Source organism: Halichoeres trimaculatus, unplaced genomic scaffold (genome assembly GCF_033239565.1).
Source record: "Halichoeres trimaculatus isolate MK-OKI-2021-1 unplaced genomic scaffold, fHalTri1.1 fHalTri1_scaffold_22, whole genome shotgun sequence".
Lineage (NCBI taxonomy): Eukaryota > Metazoa > Chordata > Actinopteri > Labriformes > Labridae > Halichoeres > Halichoeres trimaculatus.
In genome coordinates, this window is record NW_027437200.1 from 24,031,167 (window position 1) to 24,058,367 (window position 27,201).

General features: G+C 39.6%; 2 protein-coding genes across 2 annotated transcripts; one reads left to right on the top strand and one right to left on the bottom strand.

Annotated features, from left to right (window-relative positions):
- Window positions 1-6,389: 6,389 nt before the first annotated feature.
- LOC141784210 (myelin-oligodendrocyte glycoprotein-like) lies at window positions 6,390-12,719 on the bottom strand. The gene is made up of 6 exons (XM_074661956.1): window positions 12,262-12,719; window positions 10,424-10,798; window positions 10,214-10,297; window positions 10,005-10,105; window positions 9,741-9,906; window positions 6,390-8,416 (listed from the first exon to the last, which is right to left on the bottom strand). Exons 1-5 carry the CDS (start codon window positions 12,353-12,355, stop codon window positions 9,862-9,864), a joined length of 699 nt encoding a protein of 232 aa, XP_074518057.1. The 5' UTR covers window positions 12,356-12,719; the 3' UTR covers window positions 6,390-8,416; window positions 9,741-9,861.
- Window positions 12,720-13,828: 1,109 nt separating this feature from the next.
- LOC141811230 (low affinity immunoglobulin gamma Fc region receptor II-like) lies at window positions 13,829-18,668 on the top strand. Its single transcript, XM_074699211.1, has 6 exons — window positions 13,829-14,173; window positions 15,282-15,542; window positions 15,624-15,911; window positions 16,213-16,335; window positions 17,668-17,739; window positions 18,613-18,668. Exons 1-6 carry the CDS (start codon window positions 14,143-14,145, stop codon window positions 18,666-18,668), a joined length of 831 nt encoding a protein of 276 aa, XP_074555312.1. The 5' UTR covers window positions 13,829-14,142.
- Window positions 18,669-27,201: the final 8,533 nt, after the last annotated feature.

Here is a 27,201-nt window from a genome sequence, read left to right on the forward strand (position 1 = left end):
TTCCTGTTTTCAAAGGTAAGACCAGATAGTACATCCTTAAGACAGCATACCTGCCATCCTTGTTTCTGGTAGCTCGTGGAGTTCAGTGGAAAGGGTTTGAAGACGGGATTGTGACTTGGTTGTATCCCACCATGTCATTCCTCACCCGTGAAGAATAAACTGGAATATGATAACAAACAGGTGAATAAATAAGAGGGCTCAGGTGGATCTTTCAGTCAAGTCAGCTCACATTGCTCAAGGCCGAAAGGTGCTCTGGGTACAAATTACCATCGGTATAAATGAGTGCAAAATAACAAGATGTTCTACACTAATGAAAATGCTAAGCTGTACATGAGAGCCATCTTAAGTAGACCCAGGCTCTATCTTTGTGAGCTCCAGATATTACTCCAATTCTGATGTAACCAACTCTTCAATTAGGCCACTGACGGCACCACAACTTTTCTGCACAAGTCAAAAAAACAATTATGAAACTACACTTACCGGCCACTTTATTAGGTCCACCTTGCTAGTCCCGGGTTGGACCCCCTTTTGCCTTCAGAACCACCTTAATCCTTGGTGGCATAGATTCAACAAGGTCCTGGAAACCTTCCTCAGAGAGTTTGGTCCATATTGACATGATAGCATCACACAGTTGCTGCAGATTTGTCGTCTGAACATCCATGATGAGAATCTCCCGTTCCACCACATCCCAAAGGTGCTCTATTGGATTGAGATCTGGGGACTGTGGAGGACATTTGAGTACAGGGAACTCATTGTCATGTTGAAGAAAGCAGTCTGAGATGATTCCAGCTTTATGACATGGAGCGTTATCCTGCTGGAAGTAGCCATCAGAAGATGGGTACACTGTGCTCATAAAGGGATGGACATGGTCAGCAACAATACTCAGGTAGGCTGTGGACTTTAAACCATGCTCAGTTGGTACTAAGGGGCCCAAAGTGCCATCTGCCTCAAGGTTGGACGTGTTGTGTGTTCAGAGATGCTCTTCTGCAGACCTCGGTTGTAACCAGTGGTTATTTGAGTTACTGTTGCCTTTCTATCAGCTCCAACCAGTCTGTCCATTCTCCTCTGACCTCTGGCATCAACAAGGCATTTAGTCCCACAGAACTGCTGCTCACTGGATATTTTCTCTTTTTGGGACCATTCTCTGTAAACCCTAGAGATGGTTGTGAGTTAAAATCCCAGTAGATCAGCAGTTTCTGAAATACTCAGACCAACAGCCATCCCATAAAGTCCCTTAAATCACCTTTATTTCCCATTCTGATGCTCGCTTTGAACTGCAGCAGATCCTCTTCCCCATGTCTACATGCCTAAATGCATTGAGTTGCTGCCATGTGATTGGCTGATTAGAAATTTGCGTTAACAAGCAGTTGGAAAGGTGTGCTTAATAAAATGGCCAGTGAGTGTAGTTCCTGCTATTAAATTCATAGAATTCCCCTTTAAAGTGAGTATTTTCTGCTCTTTGTGTCATTTCTAGGGGAGCCTCAGTTGATTGGATCACCAGACCCTGTGGTGGGATTAGAGGGTCATTACTGTGTTCTGCCATGTAGCCTCCAACCTGCAGAAACCGTTGCTGAGAAGACCGTGGAGTGGACCCGATCAGACCTGAATCCCAGTTACGTTCACATTTTCCGTCAAGGGAGGTTGTTGTATGATGATGTAAACCCATCCTTCCTCCAAAGAGCGAATTTATTCGAACAGGAGCTAAGGAACGGCAACTTGTCCTTAAAACTGAGCGACCTCAAAGTCTCTGACACCGGGACGTACACGTGCAAGTTAATAACCAGGTCTGAAACTTCTCTTCAGGTGTCTGTAAGTAAGTATATCAGCTTTACAGTCAGTATTTAAAAATAAGTTTGGTTCGAAGGAATTTCTGATAAACATGTTTGAAACTAATCTTTCCGCTCAGTCATAGGTGCTGTATCCGAGCCACAAATCTTCCCTGAGAAATCTGTTGACAAACTGGTTTTTAGGTGTGAGGCTAAGAACTGGTACCCAGAGCCAAAGATGGAGTGGACGGACAGCGAAGGACGAATTGTTCCTCATGACCACATTTACACAGAACACAATGAGTACTTCTCCATCTACAGCAAAATTAAAGTGGACATCGCGGCTAGCAAGAATTACACGTGCACAGTTCGACAACCAGACATCGGACAAGTCAGGGTGGCCAGCTACACGCCTCCAGGCGAGTCTTTGCTAGTTTCTATCAACACCTCCAGAAACTATCACTGAACCCGTACTCTGTCCAAATTTTACCCTCTAACTAGTTTTGGTTTAACAGAAGTCTACGGGGAAGTAGCTTCACTGAAGATCTTGTCGTTTCATCTTCGTGGATGGCTCGTAGTTGCACTACTGCTGTTTCTTGCTGCATTGATTCTGGGGGTAGTGATGCTAGTTTGGGGTAAGAAATTTAGCTTCTGACAAATGTCACCAAAAACATTGCTCAAATAATCTTATCCTTTCATTAAAACCACATTTCTTTGTGCCAGCCGGGAAAAATCTGGTCAGGAAAAAAGGTATGTAATATTTTGATTATTTAAGATTTTACTTTTGTCTATTTTTGGGGTTGAGTTTGAGACACTAAAGTTAAACTAGAAAGGACGGATTTCTTGTAAAAACTGTTTTATTTTCAATCAATGATCAGTTTTTATGTTTTCATGCAGATGCAGCTTCGGAAGGTGCACCGCCACAAGAAAACGGTTGGTAACATTTTGTTAATAGTGGATTGTTTTACACAGAGGTCAGAGGTGTTCAGAGTGCACCAAGATCCTTATGAAAAGGTAGAAGTAGACCACCATAAAAGACCTTGAGTCTGACCATCACCATCGTAGCTTCGAAGCCAAGAGAAACCAGTTTGAGACGGAAGTTTTCCATGTTTTTCTCCTGTTGGCAAGAACTGAGGCTCATTTTTGCACAGACATATGTAGATTGAAGAAAGTGCACTCAATGACCTTAGCAAGGAAGCAGGCTCAACTATACTGCATTGGTTTTGGAATTCAAAAAGGGGATAAATTCAGCTCTTGTTGTGGCTCATTGCTTATATGGGCCTCACACTTTAACGAGCCAATTAGGAAACCGATTATCATCTCGCCTTTCTCATTCAGGACCAACACCAATGGACCAATCAGAAATAGAAGGAGAAGAAGTTGAGGGTAAGCAATGTTTTGATGACGACTGATGGTAGCTAGCGTTACCAGTGGGTGCCACAGAAAGAGGTCATTATGTTTTAAATGGTAGACATTCAGTTAAACATTGGTTCACGGATAACCGTTTTTCTGACTTGGCATTGAGAAGTTTAGGGACCACTTAGAGAAATATTGTGTCAATCACAGGAAGATGCTCCCTTAACTGTATGGTAATTCTCCAAACGATCATATTGTACTGCGGAAGACCTAAACTAAGCATTGAGGCCATATTTCATCAGACGTCTCAAGAGATTGAAACAAGACAACAGTTTCATGTGACGATCCAGGTGCCAGGTCAGAACACAGCATTTAAAAAGGGTAGAAGACAGATCAAGGAACCTTTCCTGGTCATCCCCAAAACATACAATCTAAGATGCTGTGTCCACTCTACAAATGGTTCACAGACATTCTCCATCTCTGCTATAATTAGTTATTTGGTCTTTGGCTGGCATTGCCTAACTCTTGTAAGCACAGCATAGAAATAGACAATGAAAAACCAACTAACCCTCAAACAGAATGCCCAATGGAAAATTGACAAAGTATAAGTGATGATACTGTTACTGGTGATACCTGTACTATATTGGATACTATGTTGGATACTCCAACTTTACCACACAAAACTGAAAACATTCTACTTTTCTTTCCCAGATGAGATAGACGAGCCTGGAATTCCACTTGCACAACTTCCCGTGGGTGAAAACATCAACTTTCAGGAACAACTTGAACTGCTGCAGCAACAAAATGCAGATTTGACCACAGAAAATGGTCGTTTAAGGGAAAAGGTTGCAAGGCTTGAGAGAGAAATCCAGGACCTCACAGGGGTTGGAAATGGTGATGGGTAGCTGGCACTGAGTGTTTAAGCAATCACTGAATACAGGAGTGTCTGCTTCGTTGAGGGACCAATTCCAAACATTGGGATTGATGAATTTTCAGGGAGTGCATTTGCTTCCTGGTTGAATGTTGCCAATGTCACCAGCAGAGGGTTTGCACTTTTGGGTCTACAAATATAATTGCTTCCGTTTGGAAGTGATGGCAGCTGGGTTCTGCATTTGATGCCAGAGTGAGCTCCATTCTCCACAAACACCTTTAAAGTTTATTATTGAAAAATAAATGTTGGTATCTCTAACTAGTAAAAAGGGGCGTGTCCTCTGAGTGACCTGTAGGTCCTCATGTTTTGTTTGCTACCTCACTGAGCTGTCACTAGCTCTGCTGAATGAACTGCCTGATCTGAGCAACACTTGCTGTGTGTGTTAAGAGAGTATTTATAGAGATGCGGAGGACTCAAAAGTATGACTCAAATGTTGTGGGGTTAGAGTTGTAAGTTCCCCTGAACCAAACTTAAGTCCATTTAATCAAAGAGGTCATTCAAGGATAGGTAAGTAACCCCACTGCAGATGGAAAAATGACGTTAGCATGAAATATGAAGGCGATTACACGAGTTGTGGACAAACATTCCTTCATTTGTTCATATATGGTGAATAATTTCAATGTTCGTTTTTTTTTTTAAATTAATAAACTACCTTTCAATCAAATGTTATTCCTGGTAGCCTTAACTGTACCTTACGCATGGTGCTACATTATGCAACTTCAAGGAAGTGTGTTTTGTGTCTTTGGTTTCAGTTCATTGTACAGGATGATGTATCTGTTGTCTAAGTTTCCTGATCTGATCATTTTTTCACTTTTTAACATAAAAACAAACTGTATCATTTTGAGTCTGTTTTTACTTATTATTCTAAGTTGACTTCAGCACAGGGTGGCATGGAGATGAGTCTTTCTTGGAAGTGGTTGAATATGAGTAAAGTCTTTGTGAACCACAGCTTAAGACTGTTGTGCTGTCTTTTCACCACTAGATGGAGCCACAGCCATACTTCCAGATTATTTTCTGTTCAGTAACATTGTTGAAACATTTCTGATGAATCAAAACAGGAGTCAAGTTGAATTTTTTTTAGTAAATTGAAAGTGAGAGGTGACCTCGTCTGGAGTTTAGGGGCAGTCCTTGTCTGTGTATGGAAATCCCTTTTCTTTCTTTACCCATGTCCTACCTTCTGACCCCCACCAGACAGGTCTTCCTTTAGTCATTTATTTCATGTGACAGACTGTCAGTTTTTGTTTTTGTCTCTGATAGGCTCAGATTGTTTTTATGCAGCTTATGGTACTACGGAAAGGATCCCTAAAAGTTGCTCCAAAATTCTCCTTTGACCAAAAGGGGGTGTCATATCACTCTCTTTAAAGAAGTCATAGAATCAGATATAAAAGATTTCACAAGCGAGCTTTGTAAAATAAAACCCTTCCAAATGAAAAGTGAAAACAAGAGAAACAAAAGCAATCCTGAATTGAATGAGCAAACCATGAGAGGACACTGAGCCAGCCGTGAAGTGGACCATTGCTCCTCTGACCTCCTCTCAACCAAAGAAAAACCTCTCCTTAACCAAGAAATACTAAAGACCTATGACCAGAGAACTGCTGGTACCCAGACAATTGAATTCTGATTCTGAAACACCAGGGGATTTCTGACTTAATCAAAAGAAAGCAAAACATACAACAGAAAATACCAATGACTATTAAGAATCAATTATCAAAAACATTCGCTCAGGGGAACAAAAGGAAGTCCCTAAAATTGGATCTCTGGGAACCTCTAGAAAAGTCTGACCTGAAGAGGTTTTGGGGCGGCAGAGTTCTTTTAAACTTGCACTTAAACTGAGGAAGAGGACGTCATAATCCCTAAGATGTTGTTGAATTAAAGGAGCTCAGCATACAATCATTTTTCATCCTCCAGTACTCTTCAGCAGCGGGCCAGCAAGGTTGAGGAGTCCCGCAAGGCTCCATTTTAGGTCCCCTTTGTCTTTTCTTATACCAGGGTTTATATATATATATATATATATATATATATATATATATATATATATATATATAAAAACAGTCATTCAGCTTCATGAAGCTAGTTCAGCCAAAAAGAGCTGAATTGCTTCCACCTAAAAACAACAACAACAAAAACACAATACACAGTTTTTCAGTCATCCTAAAAACAACTTTATTCATCAACTTCTTTCAGAATCCTTGCCGGTATTGGAGCTTAAGTTTCATTGTGAAACAGAAAATAAATAGTTTGCACGTAAAAAATTTTCAAAGAATTGAAACACATTTTAATATCCTTAAAACAAAATTTCAGCACATCCTGTTTCAAAATTTTTACAATTGCTCCTAAAAATACAAAAAAATATAAAAGAACAATATTGGTAAGATGTTTCACAAATTTGAAAATGAAATCGTCTTCAATAAAAGTGAAATAACATTTCACCCCAAATTATATATATGTATACAAATCATAATCATTTCCTGCAAAGTTACTTTACACACATATAAAGTTATATGTAAAATAAGTTACACAGATATTCAAAACAGCAAACTATATGTTATTCAAACACACATTAATCTTAGTCCAGATTGCTCAAACACATGTTTTCAGTTGAAGGTTCGGCAACAAGAAGCACTCAAGTCAGAACTGATGAGTTTCTTTAGTATAAAGTAAAAGCAAAGCTGGGTCACGAAGGGCTGACAGCTAAAGCCTATGTTGTTCTCAAAAAGTCTCAAATCCTCACCAGAAATTCTCCTCTTGTTCTATTTCATTAGAATAAAACATAAAATCATACGCCTCAACCTTTATACCTTCTTGTTTGGGAGTAGGCTGACTAGATGTCTCATGGTTTTCAGAAACATAAGAAGAGCTGGTTTTAGGCTCATATCTTACATACGTACTCTGAGGTAAAACGTTTGAGGTAAGCTCCAAACGTTTGGAAAGTTCCAGACAGTGAGGTAAACGTGAGTCTGTGTAAACCCCAACAATGAGACTAGGGGCTGCTCTGAGCAGCATGTTCAAACAGGACTTCAGCGATGTTATCTCATAGTAACTGTTATCATAACAAACCTAGTTACCACCTTATGAGGGCAAATCCGTCATCCTAAAAAGAAAAGCTTTTTAGCCCGGAATCGGTGAAGGTGGGTTCCGGAACGCAGAGGGTCTTAAAGAGACAGTAGTTGTAATTTGTGTTTTAGAGACAGTAAAGAGCTTTTGAGCTGTAAATCATGAAAGTTGCTCCAGAACTTTGAAACCTCTTTAAGTTTCAAACCTAAGAGCTCAGTGCAATGAATTCTTAATAACCTCGTTTCAGAGTGGCTCCTCAGCAGCTTATTTTCATATTAAATGAATCAAATGTTTAACATTTGGTTGGTTCAGTATTTTTCCTTACTTTAAGTGCAAAAACACAACAATACTAGCTGGTCAGGTAAGCTAGCTTTACAACAATTTCCATGTAAACAACTAAGTTTTTTCAGACGGTCTGTAAACCAGCAGACCTAAAATTGGAAATTAACCATACTTTCACATTTCTGTCAAATATTTCGAGAAAAAAACTTTCAAATCAATGACATTTGAAATTCAGCAGTTAGTAAACAAAATCTTAGCATTAGCTGCACTCTGTAAATGTTAACTTTGGTTTTGGGACTTGGCATCTTCCACATGTCAGTCAAAACTTGGTTCAGGAACTTGAAGTGAATCACTATCAGAGTGAATCCCACCGAGTTCTTCTTCCACTGATTGCTTTAACATAACCAGAAGGTTTCACCATCTTGACGTCAAGTTTTCTACAATTCTACAGTTTCATTCAGCCGACGCTTTTGTCCAAAGTGACGTGCATCATGAGTAAATATTTCGACTGGAAGCTTCATGAGCATGTCCATCTACCCTGATCTGTAGTCCTCCAGAGTCAGCGAACACTTGGATAATGAACTTTCTGGATTCTGGGGAGTTGCTTCAACACCAAGTATGGCACCAATAAAAAGTCCTTCTGTGAGGAAGAGGCTGAACTACAGCCAAACAATAAATAAAGTTTGACTCCAGAAAAAAATCTATCCATCATGTGCCATTCTGAGGTCAGGTGAGAGAAATCATTTTTGGTTGATGACTTTTCACGAGGACCTCGAGGTGTGAGGTAAGAAAGAAAGAAAGTAGTGCTGCCATGAAGAAAGAATAAATAAATAAAAGTCTTCTCAGAAGAAGCAATCCTGCTGCTTATAGAGCGCTGAGAGCCTCCAGGAGGGTTCAAAGTTTGACCCGGTTCTTTTTCCAGGTCCAAAATAAACTTGTCCAGGAGGAAGATCTGTTGACGCTGAAGCCATCTTTCTTTAGATTCTTCCAGGGTTTGATTCATCCACGTCAAAGATCCTTAGATGAGCTGTTGATGGAGAACACAGAGAGTAGAACATGTTAGCTTGATGGTGATAAAACCGATTTTCCCTATTAGCCTTTTAAACTTTTGTTTTGGAAAAATGCAGGCCTGCTTTTGAGTCTGCAAAAGCAATGTGGAAGGCAGGCCTGACCATTCTAATCATTGCCTATAAGACTGTGATGACACCAAAACTCTTTGTCAGCACTTGTTTTGATGTAAGAGTCTTGATTACATCTTGAAAAGTAATATGGGAGGTGAAGCCTTCAGTTTTGGACACTGCTATTGGCTTGGACACTAGCGTTTGCCCTTTGGCACTATCTACAAGTCACCAGCTTATCTTTGGGAGTTGACTTGGACCTTTCCTGTTTTTAGTTAGGGGTGACTCAGGCTTGGACTTGGTCTTTAATATGCCGCTATAGGCTTGGACTCTCTCCTTTGGAACCATTTACCAGTCAGTGTTGGAGAAAGAAACACCCTTTAATCTTTAAAGAGATGACTTGGACCTTTCCTTTCTGATAAAGCTTAAAGTCAGAAGTGTCCCAGGCTTGGACTATTCCTAATTTTACTGCTTCAGGCTTAGACTCCCTCTGTTTGCATTCAGATTAATGTGGGTTTTTGCCATCTGACATTGTTTTTTGTTTTTGCCCTTTGCCTAACATGACTCACATGTTTGTCACAAGTTGTTGTTCTGAAAGGCAAAACAATCCTGATATTATTTTTATGACTGTCCCATGACTGTCTGGTGGTTAACAGCGTGTCATACTAAGTGCTGTCTTTGTTTTTAGGGGGAACCGCTCAAAACTTCAAGGGCTTTAACTTCTTCTTTTCTTTTGGGGAAAATCTTCCTGCTCTATGGTTTTTTTTGTCTTCTTTAAATCTGCAATGTAAGTTTATAGTAAATGACTGGAACTTCAGCGGATGAAAAAAGACAAAACCCCCACAGTGTTAGTCACTGCTCCTACAATGCAAATACAAGCAAATACATGGAAATTAGGCGGACAGATCAACTTTATTTTTCCCTATAGGGGAAATTCAAATTTTCACCGAGATAATGCCACACTGTTACACCTTCACATGCACAAACAAGGCTTTATGAACATGCACAAATGGAGAGATGTCAGAGTGAGGAGGACGCCACGTCACTTGGTCCAGACTGGAACTTGAGCCGGTGACCCTCCGGTTCCCAAGCCAAGTCCCAATGTCCCAAAAGACTGAGTGACCGCCTCCCCAGGGTCTTGTTTGCAAGTCAAAGTCCAACCCACATTTGACGGGAAATGCAAAGTGCACCAACAGCATCGAGAACTCAAAGTTCACATTAAACCAGACTTACTTTCAGAAACCTGACTCCAGTAGGGGGGGCTCTTTCTCCTGGTCTGACCCTCTGACCATATGATGAATATCCACAATGGGGCTCTCAACATCAACTGTAAGCATGTGTTTGAGCATCATCACTACACGGTTAGGCTTTTGTCTTCAGGGACAAGATTCTTGCAGCTCTGGAGAGAGGAAAGAAAGAAGAGAAGAGTTCATTATGAATGCTACATCAGTTTATCTTATAACAAAAAGAAGCAAAGTTTGGTTTTTCCTGACTTACTTTTTGTCCTTGCTGATTGTATCTACATAAATATAAAACTCCAACACTCAGAAATAATACAAGAGTAAAGGAGATCCAGACGCCATGATGGGAGCGACCACCTGATGGGGACACAGAGCAGAAGTTAAAGCCACTGGAACAAAAACAAAAGCAGAAACAGAGCAAAATGCTCTTGATTTTTCTCCATCTGAGAGTTTGAGAGTTCTTACGTCTCACTAAGTTTTCATCAGTTGTCTCTGGGGTGTTGCTGGTTCTTGTGTCCATCGGTGGCTCTGTTGTCCTGAGGTTTGGATCTAGAAAACACAAGATTTAGAAGTTTAAAACAGGACATTTATTTTACAGGAAGTCATCTGGAAGGAGCTTTTGTTGAGGGTGCAAATAATCCAAAAACTCAAAGAAGAACATCCAAACGGACTCACCGACTTCCAGCTGGATGACGACCTCCCTCACTCGGCTCTTCAGCAGAGGAATATAACATCTGTATCTCCCCTGATCCTCCAGTGTCAGATTCAGGATCTGCAGGGAAACGTCTCCACGTTTCAGGGAATCTGGGGACAGACTGGTCCGGCCCACGTATGACCGGATTTTTACTTGAGGAACCTCCCGCTTGAACCTGTACAGGAGGACATATTTGACCCCACTGCGGGGGTCCGTTGGATCTTTCTTCAGGTCTGGCTTGGACCACTCGATGGTGAGACCTTGGACGTCATATTCAGGCTCCACGTGACACGGCAGAGTGACGTTCTCACCTGGGGCGGCTTTAACGGTCAGAGGACCAATGACACGAGTCTGACCTGGTTATAGAAGAGAGGAGAGTTTAACACGCTGAAGAAATGAGGCCTCAAACTGTTTTCACATCAAGATTACAGAATTACCCACATTTGATTTTGAAGGTTTCAGAAATGCTAACCTTATGGTCCAATGACTAACGCTTAACAAAGAGGCTTAAATGTGCACATTTAATATTTAACAGAGGGTGTATTTAGCTTCAACCTACGTTTACTGTATGTAACCATCCTATAGTATGAAATACTTGTTTAACTGTTCAAAAAACAAATAACACAACTTTTGCCTGTTGACACTGTGAAGAAAAAAGCTTGTCATATACCTTGAGATGTTCAGCTCTTTAAATAGTACAGAAGTTAAAAAATCTCTCAAATCACAATCAACTGTTGGTTTTTCTTTACTTTATGAGAGTATTTGTGTTTTTTTTGCAGTTATCTGAAGAGATTAGGGCTGGGACGATATGCTTTTCTCCTGGTTTGATTCTTTTACGTTTTTTGGTGTGCCGATTTGAATTAAATTGCAATTCTTTGATGACAATGATGTCTACAGACTGTATCAGGAGCCATATTTTCTCGAAAAACGCCCATCACATGTGAGCCCGTTTTCAGGATTTATTCATCTCAACTTTTTCCTACCCAGCTAAAAAACAAATTTGAAAAAATATAAGAGATGATGGATTTAAGCAGGTATCCGGCATCATTTTAAAGTGGGAAACAGAGACTGCTTTTGTTGTGTCATGTCATTAATAATTCAATTTGATCAAGTGGCTCCTGTATTGAACTGTAAACAATGGCATTTCACAGAGAAATAAAATGACAAAACTGAGCTGAACTCAGATTTTTTCAAAGAAATATTTGTAAACATTGAGTTTAAAACAAAATAAATTCATTTTTGTTAAGTCTTTTGTTAACGGCTCATGGAGAACACCACCTGGGATACAGGCTTGTTGTTGGTAACCAAGGAAATTCGCTTTGTTTTTCCAACCGTCGATCGACGATTAACAGTCTTTGGTAACGTGTCATTAATCAAACTGAACGACAGGTGGATGGACTGATAACATCTGTAGCTCAGGGTTGGACTTCTTGCCGTTTTGGGAATGAACAGAGAGTTTCATTCAGTGACTCGTTATTTAGTCATCGATTGCAAACCTCTGAATCATTATTTAACTCAATCAGGGATTTGTTCTAGTGCCAAATTTTTTCATATGAAGCGGAAATCAGACTCATACTTACAAGAAATGAGATCACTGGGCATTTCAGAGATCGATAACTCAAACATTCACATCAGAACCTAACGGTACCTCTTAAAAACTAGTCCGCTTTCCTCCTGGCGTTTCTGGCTCACGTTTCAATACCGTTAACTTTTGTTAGCTTCTTGTTGAAAACATTAAAAGTCGAAGTATTGATTTACGCCTGAAAACCAGTTCATAACTCATTACAACTGAATATACGAACTAATTACACCAACGTACCTTCAACAAGCGTCCAGGCAAACACAGTGAGAAGAGCGGTAAAAGTCCAAAGAGTGGAGGTCTGACCGGAAACGAAGCCCCCGAAGTTATTCATATAAATACCCGGATGGAGTCGCTCAGTAACGGTCCTCTACGGTCCGGTCCAGTTACTTTGAGTTCTGTTTGGTCGTTTCTCAGCTCCGTCCGCTGTCGAGTCTTGCTCTGACATGTTCGCTTCACTCTCCATGTATTCACTCTAACCATTCAGCCAATCATAGAAGGGGGCGGGGCCATGGCGTGTCATTTCCGCATTCAACCAATCATGGAAAAGGGCCGGGCTGTGATTTCCATAGCAACAGAAATAACACATGGAAGCTCCTCGAATTTTCCCAATTGATCTCATAATTTCAGGCGATAAATTTCGACATATTTTTTGTATTCATTAAACTTCCGGTACAAAAACAAATATTGAATTTTAATCAACTCTTTGGGGACATTAAGTGAGTCAAACAGCAACTATTTATTATATTTGGAGAGGTAAAAGCATTATTATTTATATTTATTTATTGAAATAAGTCTAATTAAAGTAGTTTTGTTTACATGAATGCAACATGAATTCATAATTTTCTCAGAAAATAAAATAAAACATAACCTTAACATATATTAAAAGAATTCAACATCATTCATCTGTAGATATATATTATGTAAAGGTCACTGGAAAATTATTCATTGCTGACTAATAAAAATGGTGTGTGGTTAAACACATTGGTTGTTTCTTAAACTCCTTTTACAAACTGTAAATTCTGATCAACAAGTGTTGGAAACATGAACAAGTCTGTCATCATTACTTTTGTTTCATTTTTGAAATATATGTATATTTTTAAATGTGATCAAAATAAATTTAATCAAACAAAAATGACAGACAGTTCTTTGGTATTGCACTCTAACCCAATGCTGTTTCACTTATCACATAACCGTGTTAAGTAAGCTGTGAGTCGGCAAATTATACCATGACTCATTATGTTTACCAAAGACTGGTCTAGAATCAGAAAAATCTTAACTCATGGTGACGTACCAGTTTACTTTGATACAGCTTTATTTCTACATCGCATTTTTCTTTTTTTCTTTTCTTTTTTAATCTACACCATCTTTGTGCAAAGCCCACAGAAAGTCATAAACAGGCTGTGGTGAAGCATGTGAAGTGACTGTTAAACATACACAGAAAGTACTGAAGGTTGTATCAGTATCAAGTCAACTACTTTTTATGATTTCAACAAATCTGATTCAACATTTGATGTGAACATCAACATATTTAACCATATTTACTTAAAGGGACAGTGCACATTAATGAATATATCGGTGTAGCATCCATGCTAACATCCAGAGTTACCCAGAGTTGTCTCTGACATGTCAGAGCAGAGCTCATAACAACAGAAAGAGGTGAATAACTGACAGATAGAGGTAAAAAAATTAAACACAATTTCACATTTTTAAAAATGAAGGAATTTTAAAAACATTAATGAGCTTATTACTTTAATTTGCAACAGCTTGCTGTCAACATGAAACTGTATGCAACTTGGTACGCCACAAAACCTGAAATCTAAGCCTGTGTCCAAGACTTATTGTTTGTAAATTCTCAGATTATCCTCCATAAAAATGTCCCTATTTCAACATATGAAATGAAATTAAAGAATATAAAAAAGAAATAGAGGCAAACTGAAATCAATGCTCCATTCCCATCGTCTTCACAGACACAAATTGACAAATACCTTAGCTTTGACTAAAATACATCTTGACATCAAAGCAGGAAGCTGTGGCCTGTGTGACATACAAAAAGACAAACAGAGAGGTGTTGCATAAACATCCCCTCAGCCTGAGAATCAGTCAGTCAGTCCGGGCATCATGGCTTTAACAGCTCTGTGCGCTGCCATGGGTAAGTTCTTCACATTTATGTTTTTATGTCACTTTTAAAGCTGTAACTGCAGGCGTTTGTCCGAACAAGCTGAAAATACGAGTCGAGGTCTGGTTACAGACTTGATATGCATGTCTGTCTATCATTACCAACAACGCTAATTATTTTAAGTACTATTCATTTTGTTCATGCACACGACACAAAAGCAACTGATGATCCTCCAGTCGAGAATGATTATTACATTTTTAATTCAGCTGATAAATGATTGTGGACGACGTCTCGTAATCTTGATGCTATCAGCGTTGGGTCTTTGGTTTGGCCTTTACAGCAGCTCAGATAACTTCACAGCTCCACCTACACATAAACAGATAAAGCTCAGAGGCTAACACCTCAAGAGTTTTTAAACAGGTGGCAAAGAAACACAACTTAGAGCAGCTTGAACCGCTGCACCAGTCGTTCAAAATCACATCCGTAGTGAAACAAGAACAAAATGTCTCAAAGGTGACGATCAAGACCAAGGACGGCACATCAGCTTGTTCTACAGCATGAAGATCCTATTCCTGCTGCACCATGTCACAATGAATAAATCAAGTTAGGCTTAAAATCGATGGATTATTTACAGACCCAACGTGGATCCTGAACCTTGCACGCCATAAGCACTGGTAGGAAAGATAAACTTCCTTTCTGCTCAGAGGAGAAACCGCAAACAGATCAAGACTCAGTGGTAGTCAGCCGTTGTCCCCTACAGGAGACAAATGAAAATAACAAAAGTGACGTGATGGATGGTCCCAGCAAGGATTTCCATCCTCCAACAAAACACAGAAGAGTTATTTCAAGTTCTTTGGCAAACGCAGCCTATAGCAGCAAAACTAAGGACTGGTCCAAGCTCAAGTCAAGTCTTTACAACCAGCTTTGCTAATAAAAGGAACATCGAAGATCAACGTCTTAGGTAGAAAGTGTCTACATCCAGAACCCTGACTGGTTCCAAAGGAGAAGGGCTGGATAACTGAAGGCTCCACTTCCCAGACTACTTTTAGTAAACACTAGTAGGCCTTGTTCTATAAAGGTATTGGGAAACTACATGGTCTTTGAGATTGATGCTAACATGCATTTCTTTTTGTTTTTGCAGTGGCTCTGAGAGTTGTCCCTGACAGATCCCAGTTCTTTGAGTATGAGCATGTGTCTCTGAGTTGTGAGCAGCAGGGAAACTCTTCTGGGTGGACGATCATGAGGAACAGAAGTGTGACGATGGAGGACGACTGTTTCACCTCAGGGGAAAAAATAATTGAAGGCGAAACCTCCTTTGATGCTTCCTGGATTGACAGTGGAGTGTACTGGTGTGAGTCTGCAGCAGGACAGCGCAGCGGAGCTGTCAACATCACTGTGACCAGTGAGTACAAAGACAGCTGAAAGACACAAAGATGATTTATCAACACAGAATGATCTCATGACTAATCGATCTCTTCTTCAGGTGGTTCTGTGATTCTGCAGAGTCCGGCTCTTCCTGTGAAGGAAGGAGACGATCTGACTCTGCAGTGTTCAAGCAAGATACCTACAAACTCCAGTTCCTCTACTCTTGATTTCATCCCGGGTTTCCCCGTAAATCACAGCGCTGACTTCTACAAAAATGGCCTCCTCATTGGGAGCAGCTCCACAGGAAACATGACCATCCAGAGAGTTTCTGGATCTAATGAAGGGTTCTACAAGTGCAACATCTCTGGAGTGGGACGATCACCAAACAGCTGGCTGAGTGTTCGAGGTATGACCCTGAGATCCTTATGTCTGGTACAACCTATCCTTCTGACTCCAGAAAACAAACGTCAACCTAACGCTCTTTTATCTTTTTGCGAAGAAACCTTGAATTGTAAAATGTGCAACCCTTCATCAAAAGATGTTCACAGTCTTATCATGAAGAGGTTGTTTGTTGTAAATATTGGCATCAAATCTGTGACTCTGACATTTGAGCAGGATGTGTTCAGAAAAAGACCAAACCAGCCACAAGGTGAGTCACCCTTGTTGTTTAAGGCCAGCGTGTGTTTTTTTGTGTGTCTTGTTGTTAGAATCAGGACATCCTGGGCGGCCTAGCTCTCCCGCTGCAAACACTCAACTTCCTGTGGTCGTGTGCCTTGTGCTCATCTTCTTGATGTCTGCGATGCTGATCTTCCTCTGGAGAAAATATAAAGGTCAGGGTGTGTTTACTGTATGCTACATTTTATAAAGCTGTGAAATCCTTTTGCTTTTTTGGTGGTGGCGCCTTAAACAAAGCAAAAGGGTTTCATGTCAGTTGGTTCTGAATGGAGTAAGAAAGGGAGTGTTTCACTGACGTAGATAAGGCTAACAAAACATACTTTAAGGTCTGTGGAGTCGTATACATTGTCAGTAGAGCAGCTCAGGATGGGCGGACACACGTCAAGCATGTTTGAATGACAAGTTTGGCTTTGAGAGTGAAACAAGCTTTCAAACTGGGTCAAGGTGTAACAGGTAAGGTTTTTGAAGACCCCACAGAATGGTCTTTTTAAATATATATATATATATATATATATATATATATATATATATATATATATATATATATATATATATATATATATATATATACATATATATATACATATATATGTATATATATATATATACATATATATATATATATATATATATATATATATATATATATATATATATATATATACATATACATATATATATACATATATATATATATATATATATATATATATATATATATATATATATATATATATATATATATTCACATATTGAATTGAAATTCTTCATATTTTTTACTTGGCTGATGTAAGATTTTCTTTTTTTAAGTTAAAACCAAAAGAGCCTTTTTTAAAACAAACTTTTGCACCTTTTTTAAATTGCAAATGTCTTGAAACAAGTTATTTTTCCTCTTTTGGGTTTCAGTTTCATTGATTTCTACATATCTTGGGGCATTAATATTGATAGTCACTTTTTTTTTTTAGCCCTAAAGCATCTGTGTCTTATCAGTAACATCTGGTTTGGTGTTTTTAACAGGAAAAAAAACGTTTTTGAAAACTTTGAACCTTGTTAGCATTTTGCTAAAATAAATAAATAAATAAATAAAAAAATATATAAAATCTACAGACACAACAACAAAAAAACATAAATGATCAGGAAATTATGGTTTCTGCTATAAAGTTCACTGATTACAATTTAAATATCACAAAAATCAGAAATTATACAATTCTGAGAGTTAAGAAGTTAGTTTTGACTTTTTAAAGATTTATTTTTTACTAATCTTTATTTCAGAATAACTTCTCATGAACTAAATAGAGAAATATGACAGCTGATAGATATGGTTTTCCCCTTCTTTGTGGAAACAGAACTGAAGCTTCATTATTTCAATGCTTGTATGATTTTTGTGCTATTTTCAGCTTTTCAGTATCGTTTCTATTTGCATGAACATTTGGTTTAATATGTAAAAATGTGGCTGTCTGAGAGTCATGTGAATGTGTGTGTTGCAGGAAAGTTCAGCCGGGATGTCCCCTACACTGATGTCACCATCACGCCTGGAGTGCAGCTGAACAGAACCACAGGTAAACAACAAGTTTCTCACACATGGTTCATGTCTTGTAAGTAAAAGGTGAGAAAAACACAGATTGAACACGTCACACTGAGCTTACATCTGTACCACAGTAATAAATCTGTGAAACTCACCACCAGCTGCTGCTGAGTTCACCCTCAAACACTTTCCATTATCTAATGACTGTGAGGCTCCGGTGCTTCTGTTATGTCACAGAGAGGAAGTCCCGCCTTCTCACCGCTCTGATTGGTTCAGCTGGCTGACAATCAGAAGCTGTTGCTAGGTAACAGTCAACACAACAAATGGCTGCTGTCTTTGCTGCTCTGGGAAGTCTGAGTCATCAGATGCAATCTAAACTAACCCACTTTAATTATTATTTCTTTACTGACGCAAGAGTGAAAACATTGAACACATGGATACCGAGATAAAAATAACTCTGAACCACGTCAAAAAGTTGGGTTCAATACATTTTAAAAATACTTTAAATATATGTTCTTAGAAAAAACAAAACAAAACAAAACACTTGGTATAAAAATAAATTAAACGTAAATTTTGGTTTAGCCACACCTTAAATTAAGATAACGATTATAGTACTTTGTCTTTTAATATTACTGAAAATAATGAAAAGACTTTCAGTTATTTCAAACAATTAGTTTACAGTTATTCATCTAAATTTATCACGAGCCATAAATCTGATCAGTTTCTCCCACAAAATGTCTGAAACTTCTTGAGAAAGTCCCCAAGAGTCTGTTTTTGGAGTTTGGTCTTGGTCAGTTTGTTGAAACAGTTTGTGAAATGTTATTTTGAGACAGGCGTCGAACTAACGTGTGATAATTTATCTGTTGTTAAGTATTTCTGACAGTTTGTGTCTGTTTTTCCCCCATAGATGTGGACGCTGTGCCGACGTTCTACTCAACACTTAAACTACCTGGAAACGTGTAACTGGACACATCAGCACAAAACAAAGTCCACAGAGCTCGCTTTGGACAACAAGACTCTGACAGAAACTAAGACGTGTTTTGGCAAAACCGTACCGTGACAGGTGTTCCTTTTCCATTTCATACGCAGAAAGTTTCATGTGATATTAAAGAAACTGTGAAGAGTAGTTGATCTTTCTGTTATATAGTTCCCAGGTCAGGATAGTATCGGGGCTACAGATGACGTATTCACTGACCACGTGCTGTGAAGTCATTAATTGTTCATTTGCAGTTCATTGAATATTAATCTACATACTTCACTGACACTCTCACACTCGTGAGTTCTATTTTTAGCGACAGAAGTGTGTCACAAGTCGTAGCAATACTTTCCTATTCTGCTCTGCTTACATCAGAGAATTCCCTCAGTGAATGATTGGCACGGAACTGGGTGAGTTCTTGTTTGATGAGGAACTGGTTAAACTGGGATTACAACACCACAGTTGAGCTGAGCTGTAAAGTTGTGGCGTAAAATCAAAGAAGTTTTTTGCAGCCTGATGTGTCAACCACGGCTGACACATCAGTGTTTCAGAATTTTGAGCAACAGTACGTTGCCCTCAAAACCAGGCAGCAGCATGGGTACGCCAACGTTTCCACTTCCTGTCAGGGCGCTTTGACATTCTGGGCACTTCAGAAACTTGGTTTAAAACTTCCAGACTTCTATGTCTGATCATTTCACAAAGCTGGGATCTTTAGATGCAATGTATAAAATACATTTTACTGATGTTGTGGGAAGACATACAGCACAAGTTCTTGGCTGGAAGTCTACCAGTGATGATCCACTCTTTGGTGATTTTACTGTCTTATCAATCAGTTTTCTGTCGTCTTGTTCCTTATGTTTCTGAGTTGATATCTCTGAACATGTGAATTGCTATGATTTCTTGAGTGTTAATAAAGATAAAGCGATTGAAAAGAAATCTACAGTAAATACTCAACTTTGTACCAGTGACTGTCATTTGATAAGACAGCACTAACAAATAAGTCTAACTGAAGATTTTCCATTTTAAGCATTTTCTGTTTATGTTTTCAGGGACTTAAACAAAGGTGAACCAGATTAATCAAAGCTGCTGTGAGGAACTTCTAGATTGTGTTGCTTTTGGCGCCCCCTGTGGCATTACTGAAGCGATATCCTCCTGCTTTCTCTTAACTCTAAATATGTCATTCATTGTGAATACCTGCTGTTGAAAATGGCTGTTTCTTCACTGTGCTACAAATCGTATGTTCCCTTGTGGCGGTTTCAGGCATTGGACCTTAAAACGTTAAACTTAACACGCTTATTCCCACTGTTTCTGCTTTTGTAGGTGACACAAAGGCCTTAATATTAATCTAAATTTGGTTCAGATCAGGTTGAAAACTCCTCGTCTCAGGAGCGTTCTTTTGGGAATTGGGCGTATGGGAACAGGGAAGTCAAAGGTCACTGTGACCTCAAACTTCGACCTCTGACTACCAAAATAAAATCAGCTTCTAAAAGGCAGGGAATGAATGGTTTTGCCAAATTTGACAATGTTTTGTTCGAGCGTTCTTGAGATATTGCAATCACAGAATTGAGGACGGTACATCCACCAACCTCTCAAATTCTCTATAAGTTTTTTTTCTCTACAGTTTATGAAACTTACTGTAGCTTACTGTAATGACATACCCAGTCCTTTAGCTAAAAAACTCCCAAAGATCACGTGAAGAGGATCTATTTCACAGTATTTATTCAGGTCACAGGTAAAGTTCACAGCTCGACTGTGTCTCACCCCACGGCTGGTTTCAGGTTTCACAGATGTGCTGTTTGAGTGGGCGAGTGTTGAATCAGCCAAGTTTTTTTTGGCAGATGATATTCATTAAACATTAACAAACTGACCAACTTTTTGGAGATACTCTTTTGTCCACAGACAGAGCTTTTAATCTAGAATCAATAGTTTCAGACAATATTCTTTGTCAAATAAACATTCTTGGTTTTGTTTAACTCTGCGCCAAACCAAAATTACAAATACTGTTTATACTCCCCTACAAAGACGTGGGAAAACCTGGGCTTTCCCAACATGAAATCACCCAACCACTGTGTTAATGAATGGCGCCAATAAAGCCCTGAAACTGTTCACCTGAGACTGAGACTGAGACTGTTGTCTGGGTCACATGACCCTGGTATTGAGTCATTAAAGGAAACAGCAGAAGACAACAATGTTTTTTTTTTATCACTATCATTGTGTCTCGTGCCAGCACACAGGGAAACACAACATCCTCGATTAAACTTCCTTAAAAGAAAAAACAGTTGCTCTCTTCCTGGGACTTTGCTCCAGGAAGAAGACGGTGGGTTTTTCTGGTTAAACACCAGGAGGGAACAGGTCCTAGTGGAGCTGTAACATTAATGCTACAGAGTGCAGGTAGTTTAACATTTAACTTTAGTGCAGTGGCCGTTTGTCCACAAAAAAAAAGGGCAACGAAAAGTTTCAAACAAACTTGAAACATACAAGGCTCAAAAAGCCACTCTTGCACCGTGGGTTGTGGTGTAAACGGATTGGAAAAACGTAAGGTCCGAACGAATGTCTAATTTTTACAAAAACATAGTTTATTTAACCAAAAATCAAGCAAACACAGAACAAAGGAAAAATCCCTGTGTCTCTCAGGTAAAAAAACTATTTGCCCACCCAGGTGCATGCTGGTCCCTACTGTGAGCCCACTTATATAACCCATAGTGCCGCCGTGCCCAACTTAAACAAATGATAAACGAAACACCCAAACTAAAGGAATGATAAACTACTGGAATACTAACAAAAATGTAACCATAATTAAATCAAAATTAATTGATTTAAAAGTAGTAAAAATCTAAACTCTAAACTGAATTCTAAACAAAACAAAGAAAAAACAGTAAATAGCTCAATTAATTAGTGTATTTCTACTGGAAAGGCCAAATTATATATAAAGTTTTCTTCTTGAAACACAAAGGACACTGAGTTTGTACCTTACAGTCAGACATGGTTTTATTTCAAGAAACCGTGTTATTAAAGCTCTTGGATGTATAGTTCTACATCATATGGGCTTGTTTTTTAACATGTTTTTTCTAATTAGCTTGAGACACTTCCTGGTTAACACTGTTGGTTTTACGGCATTTCTAATTAAAAAGGCGTCCCCCAGGGCTCAATTGTAGGTCCCCTTCTGTTCTGTTCTGTTCCTCACATACTTCCCTTGGTTCATGTCATACAAAAGTCATATGACTTTAATCCTTACGGTGATGACAAACATCTCTTCTAGCCTCTTAAACTTTAATCTACAACTTATTTTCTTTCAGCCTGTGTCAGGACACTTTTTACTGACAGCCTTCCAAGATTTTCCCTCTGACCCAAAACTGAAGCTCCACGTCTGTAAAAAGGTCTCTTAGTCATGGTTTGATAAACTTGTGACAACAGATCAGATGAGTCAGATCAAAGGAATGTCACTCTCATCTCTGTCACTCAGTCTCCCAGAATCTAGATCAGAATCTAGATCAGAATCTAGATCAGAATATGGATAAAAAAAAATTATAGTCATCCCAAAGAGGCTGTTATGAGACCTAAGAGCGGCACACAGAAAGAGCAAGAGAAGAAAATAAAGAAATGTGGGTGGGCAAAAGCAGCAGGTTGTAGGCAGTGGTAGACCTGCTGCTAGTGACGGTATGAGCAGCTACAAGGCAGGCAATAAGGTAATAAGGCAATAAGTTTTTAGATAAGTGTAAATATTTTGAGGTATTTGTCTGGCTCTGTATCTCCCCAAACATCCTCCTTGGTGTAGACCAACTTATGAAAAGTCTCTCTGTGATTGGCTGTAGATCTGTCAGGTATAAAGATGTTGTTCTTGTTGAAAAATGACCCTCAGAGTCTGAGTCTAGGACAGTTAACAAGCTTCAACATCAAGCTGTTTGTTATGAATGCAGTGAGAACCAGACGACTGAAAGACTTTGATCCAGTGTTAGTCAGAGAGCTCCCCCTACAGGTCTTTTTAAAGTATGTCCTACATGTGAGAAGTCTCTGTCTCAGCAGTTTGGGGCTTCTTCAAAGAGTCAATGCTGACATCTGCTGGCTGATTACTGGAACTGAACAGCAAGAAACGTGAACTGTCTTTAAAACCTCTTCTGTGTCTCTGTGCCCTCAGCACTCTGAGGGACTGACAGGACAAACACAAACATCAATTCAACAGACAAAGAAAACCAGACACAAATACACGGCACAACTGTGACATCCAGTGGACAAAAGAAACAATGACATTTTATGCCTGTTAGTTTCTTCAACAGGACATGAAACACAAACTGGTGTGAAACTTCACCAAACAAAAACATTATGTTACATAAATACTCAAAAATGTCCAACGGAAATAGCAGCTTAAAAGACTCGATGTTAGTGGCAAACAAACACTGGACTCTGAGCGCTGACTCAGGGAAGAACAACACGGATAAATGATAACATCAAATTAAGAGGTTAAAGTGATTTTCAAAATAAAACTACAGATATGATCATTCTTCAGATTCACCAGATTAAAGAGCAAATATATAAACACAGGAAACAATGATACAGACAGTACATACAGATAAATACAGTTTAACAAGTCAGTGCAACGAAAAGTTAAAGGTTAAAAACTGAGACCTGTCTGATCATAAACATTATTAATTAAAGCTATAACTTTAAATTCATACACAGAGGTCCACTGACACACCTGGACTCAGGTGGGCTCTGATCACCTGCTGAGCCGTCCCAGTCTTTAGACCACCCCCGGACTCTGGACTTGAACTGTTTCCAGAGAAAGATCCAGAAACACAGAACAGAGCTGCTGATGCTGATGCTGATGCTGACAGTCCAACGTAGACCCATCCCTCCTGGACTCTGAGCTCCTGGTTCATGGGGGCTGGTCCTCCTCCCTGCAGACTCTAACCTGCAGCTCAGACTCTGGCGTCTCTGTTTGTTCAGAATGGACTGCAGACTGTTTCCTCTCTTTAGGACCACACTTCCTGTCCCACAGTCTGAGGACACAGAGAGCCAGAAACACAGCTGCTGATGCTGACAGTCCAGCACAGAGACCAGGTCTTCCCCGACTCTGAGCTCCTGGTTCTGGTCTCTCTGGAGGTCTCTGGGTCTCAGGCTCATCAACAGCTGCTGGAAAGGACAAGAAACACAGCTGAGGACTGTTTGGTGGTCTGGGACTTTGGAGACCCCCTCTGCTGACTGTACTCACCAGTCACTGTGAGGACACACTGGTCCAGACTGACTCCATGTTTGGTTTGCACTTCACACGTGTACCAGCCTGAGTCCTCAGTCCTGAGTGAGGACACATGGAGTCTGACCTGTCCCTCTCTGAGGAGGTCTCTGTCACACTGGACTCGTCCTGAAAACTCCTCCTCCTCCAGAGGAACCTCAGCTCCTCTCTCCAGATAAAACAGAGGGAGGTTTGTGCCATTTCTTCGCAGGTCACACATGACGGTGACGCCATGAATGGATCCATCAGGTTTAGGTGTGAAGGTCCAGTCCAGGGTGAGGCTCTGCTCCTCCTCTGCCTGATAGGAGCTGTGAGCCACGTGGAGCTCTAACCCTGTAGAGGAGACAGAGAGAGGAGCAGAGAAACAGTCTCAAAGTGGATCTCCTCTTTTCTCTCTGTGGACATAAAGTGAAGGTGGAAACTAACCACAGACACAGCAGCTCAGAGCCAGCAGCAGCAGCAGGAACCTGGAGGACACCATCTGCTCCCTGAGGACACACACAGCAGCTCAGAGGTCCGAGGTCAAAGGTCAAAGGTCAGTCCTCATGTATCAGAGCAAACAGCTGAAAAATGAGCCTGATGAAAACTTTCATTCTGCCACCAGGGGGAGCTCTGGGAGCTCTTAACAACTATCACATGAAGACAAATAAACCCTATAATGATAATAATAGTAATAGTAATAATAATAATAATAAAATCAATTTTTGATTTTATTATTATTATTATTATTACTATTTGTCAAGCACTTTCCATCACAGGATCTCAAAGTGCGACAGAGAAAAAAAAAATTAAAAACAAGTTGAATGACCTGCCCTGCTGCAGCCTGCCGTGGGTAGATCCCACCAGCAGGGGGAGTTAAACCATTACAGCTCTATGTGCTGACACGTGTTTATAGAGGATAAGTATATTCAATATAAAATAATATAATAATATATAAGTGTCAGGGTCTGACTACAGATTCAACATGATCCTCACATGTGTAGACTGGTTTGCAAATAATATGTAGAAAACAATGTGTAGACAAAATCCATCCAATAACCCAACAATCTACTGCTCCATAGATGAACATACAGTTGAATTAAGTCTAACTCCAGTAGTTTTCAGTAGTGTAACATAAATTCTTTTTTTTCCTCAGAAAAATACAGATGTATTTTAAGCATCCATAAATATAAATGTCATTCATCTGTTAATATATCATCTAAAGGTCATTGGATACTCATTCATTGCTGACTAATAAAGAAGGTGTATGGGCTGATATGTTTTTGCTTCCTTGAACTCCTTTTTTCAAACTCTAAATTCAGGTAAATTAGTTTTGGGCACCTGTTCTCGTCTGTAAATACATAAAAAAACATACCTAAAATACATTTAAACAAACAAAAAATGACATGGTTTGTTATTGCACTTTGACCAAATACTATTTCATTTATCACATATTTCAGAGCCATTTTTAGCTTTTCAGTATCATTTCAATTTGCATGAACATCTGGTTAAATATGTAAAAACATGGCTGTCTGGGAGTCATGTGATTGTGTGTTGCAGGATTATTTAGCTGTATGATGTCACCATCACACCTGGAGTGCAGCCAAACAGAACCACAGGTAAACAACATGTTTCTTATACATGGTTGATGACTCATATGCAGAAGATGAGAAAAACACAGATTTAAACCTTTACACTGAGATAACATCTGCACCACAGTAATAAATCTGTGAAACTCACCACCAGCTGCTGGATGCACTCTCACCCTCAAACACTTCCCACTGTCCAATAACAGAGCTTACAGAGTTTCATCTGTTTGTGTTATTTCTAGAGACAAAGCTCCACCCTCTCACAGCTTTGAGTGGTTCAATCAGAAGCTGTTGCTTGTGTTCTTTTTTTGTAACAAGATACTAAAAATAACCCTGTGCCAAATGAGGAAGAATTGGATTAAATACATATTTTGTCTGAAAGAGAAACGGAAACAGAACAGCAAAACAGGTTGTTTCTCTGATTCTGTCTCCATGATTCTTATTGTTGAAAGCCATTATAAGTGTCGAAAAATACATGAAATGAATTAAAAATTAATTTATTCATAGTCATGTATTCAGTTCTTTGGTGGTCTGAAGCCAACTTTGTTATACACTCACCGGCCACTTCATTAGGTAGACCTTGCTAGTACCGGGTTGGACCCCTTTTGCCTTCAGACCTGCCTTAATCCTTGGTGGCATAGATTCAACAAGGTCCTGGAAACATTCCTCAGAGAGTTTGCTCCATATTGACATGACAGCATCACACAGTTGCTGCAGATTTGTCGTCTGAACATCCATGATGAGAATCTCCCGTTCCACCACATCCCAAAGGTGCTCTATTGGATTGAGATCTGGGGACTGTGGAGGACATTTGAGTACAGGGAACTCATTGTCATGTTGAAGAAAGCAGTCTGAGATGATTCCAGCTTTATGACATGGAGCGTTATCCTGCTGGAAGTAGCCATCAGAAGATGGGTACACTGTGCTCATAAAGGGATGGACATGGTCAGCAACAATACTCAGGAAGGCTGTGGACTTTAAACCATGCTCAGTTGGTACTAAGGGGCCCAAAGTAAGCCAAGAAAATATCCCCCACACCATTACACCAGCAGTAGCAGCCTGAACCGTTGATACAAGGCAGGATGGATCCATGCTTTCATGTTGTTGAGGCCAAATTCTGACCCTACCATCTGAATGTGGAGCAGAAATCCAGAAATCTCTGAGTTACTGTTGCCTTTCTATCAGCTCCAACCAGTCTGTCCATTCTCCTCTGACCTCTGGCATCAACAAGGCATTTTGTCCCACAGAACTGCTGCTCACTGGATATTTTCTCTGTTTGGGACCATTCTCTGTAAACCCTAGAGATGGTTGTGGGTTCAAATCCCAGTAGATCAGCAGTTTCTTAAATGCCCAGACCAACAACCATGCCACGTTCAAAGTCCCTTAAATCACCTTTCTTCCCCATTCTGATGCTCGTTTGAACTGCAGCACATCGTCTCGACCATGTCTACGTGCCGAAATGCACTGAGTTGCTGCCATGTGATTGACTGATTAGAAAGTTGCATTAACGAGCAGTTGGACAGGTCTGCCTGATAAAGTTGACGGTGAGTGTATATCCAACAACTGAAGAACTACTCAAACGTATATATTGAATATCAACATGGATATATCCAAACGTGTGTGAATGGTTGGAAATGCCAAAAATACTGACTCATATCCACTTTTGGTCACAGGCAGATATGAAAATATCAATAACAAGTTGCTCGGAACTTTTGTTCTGAC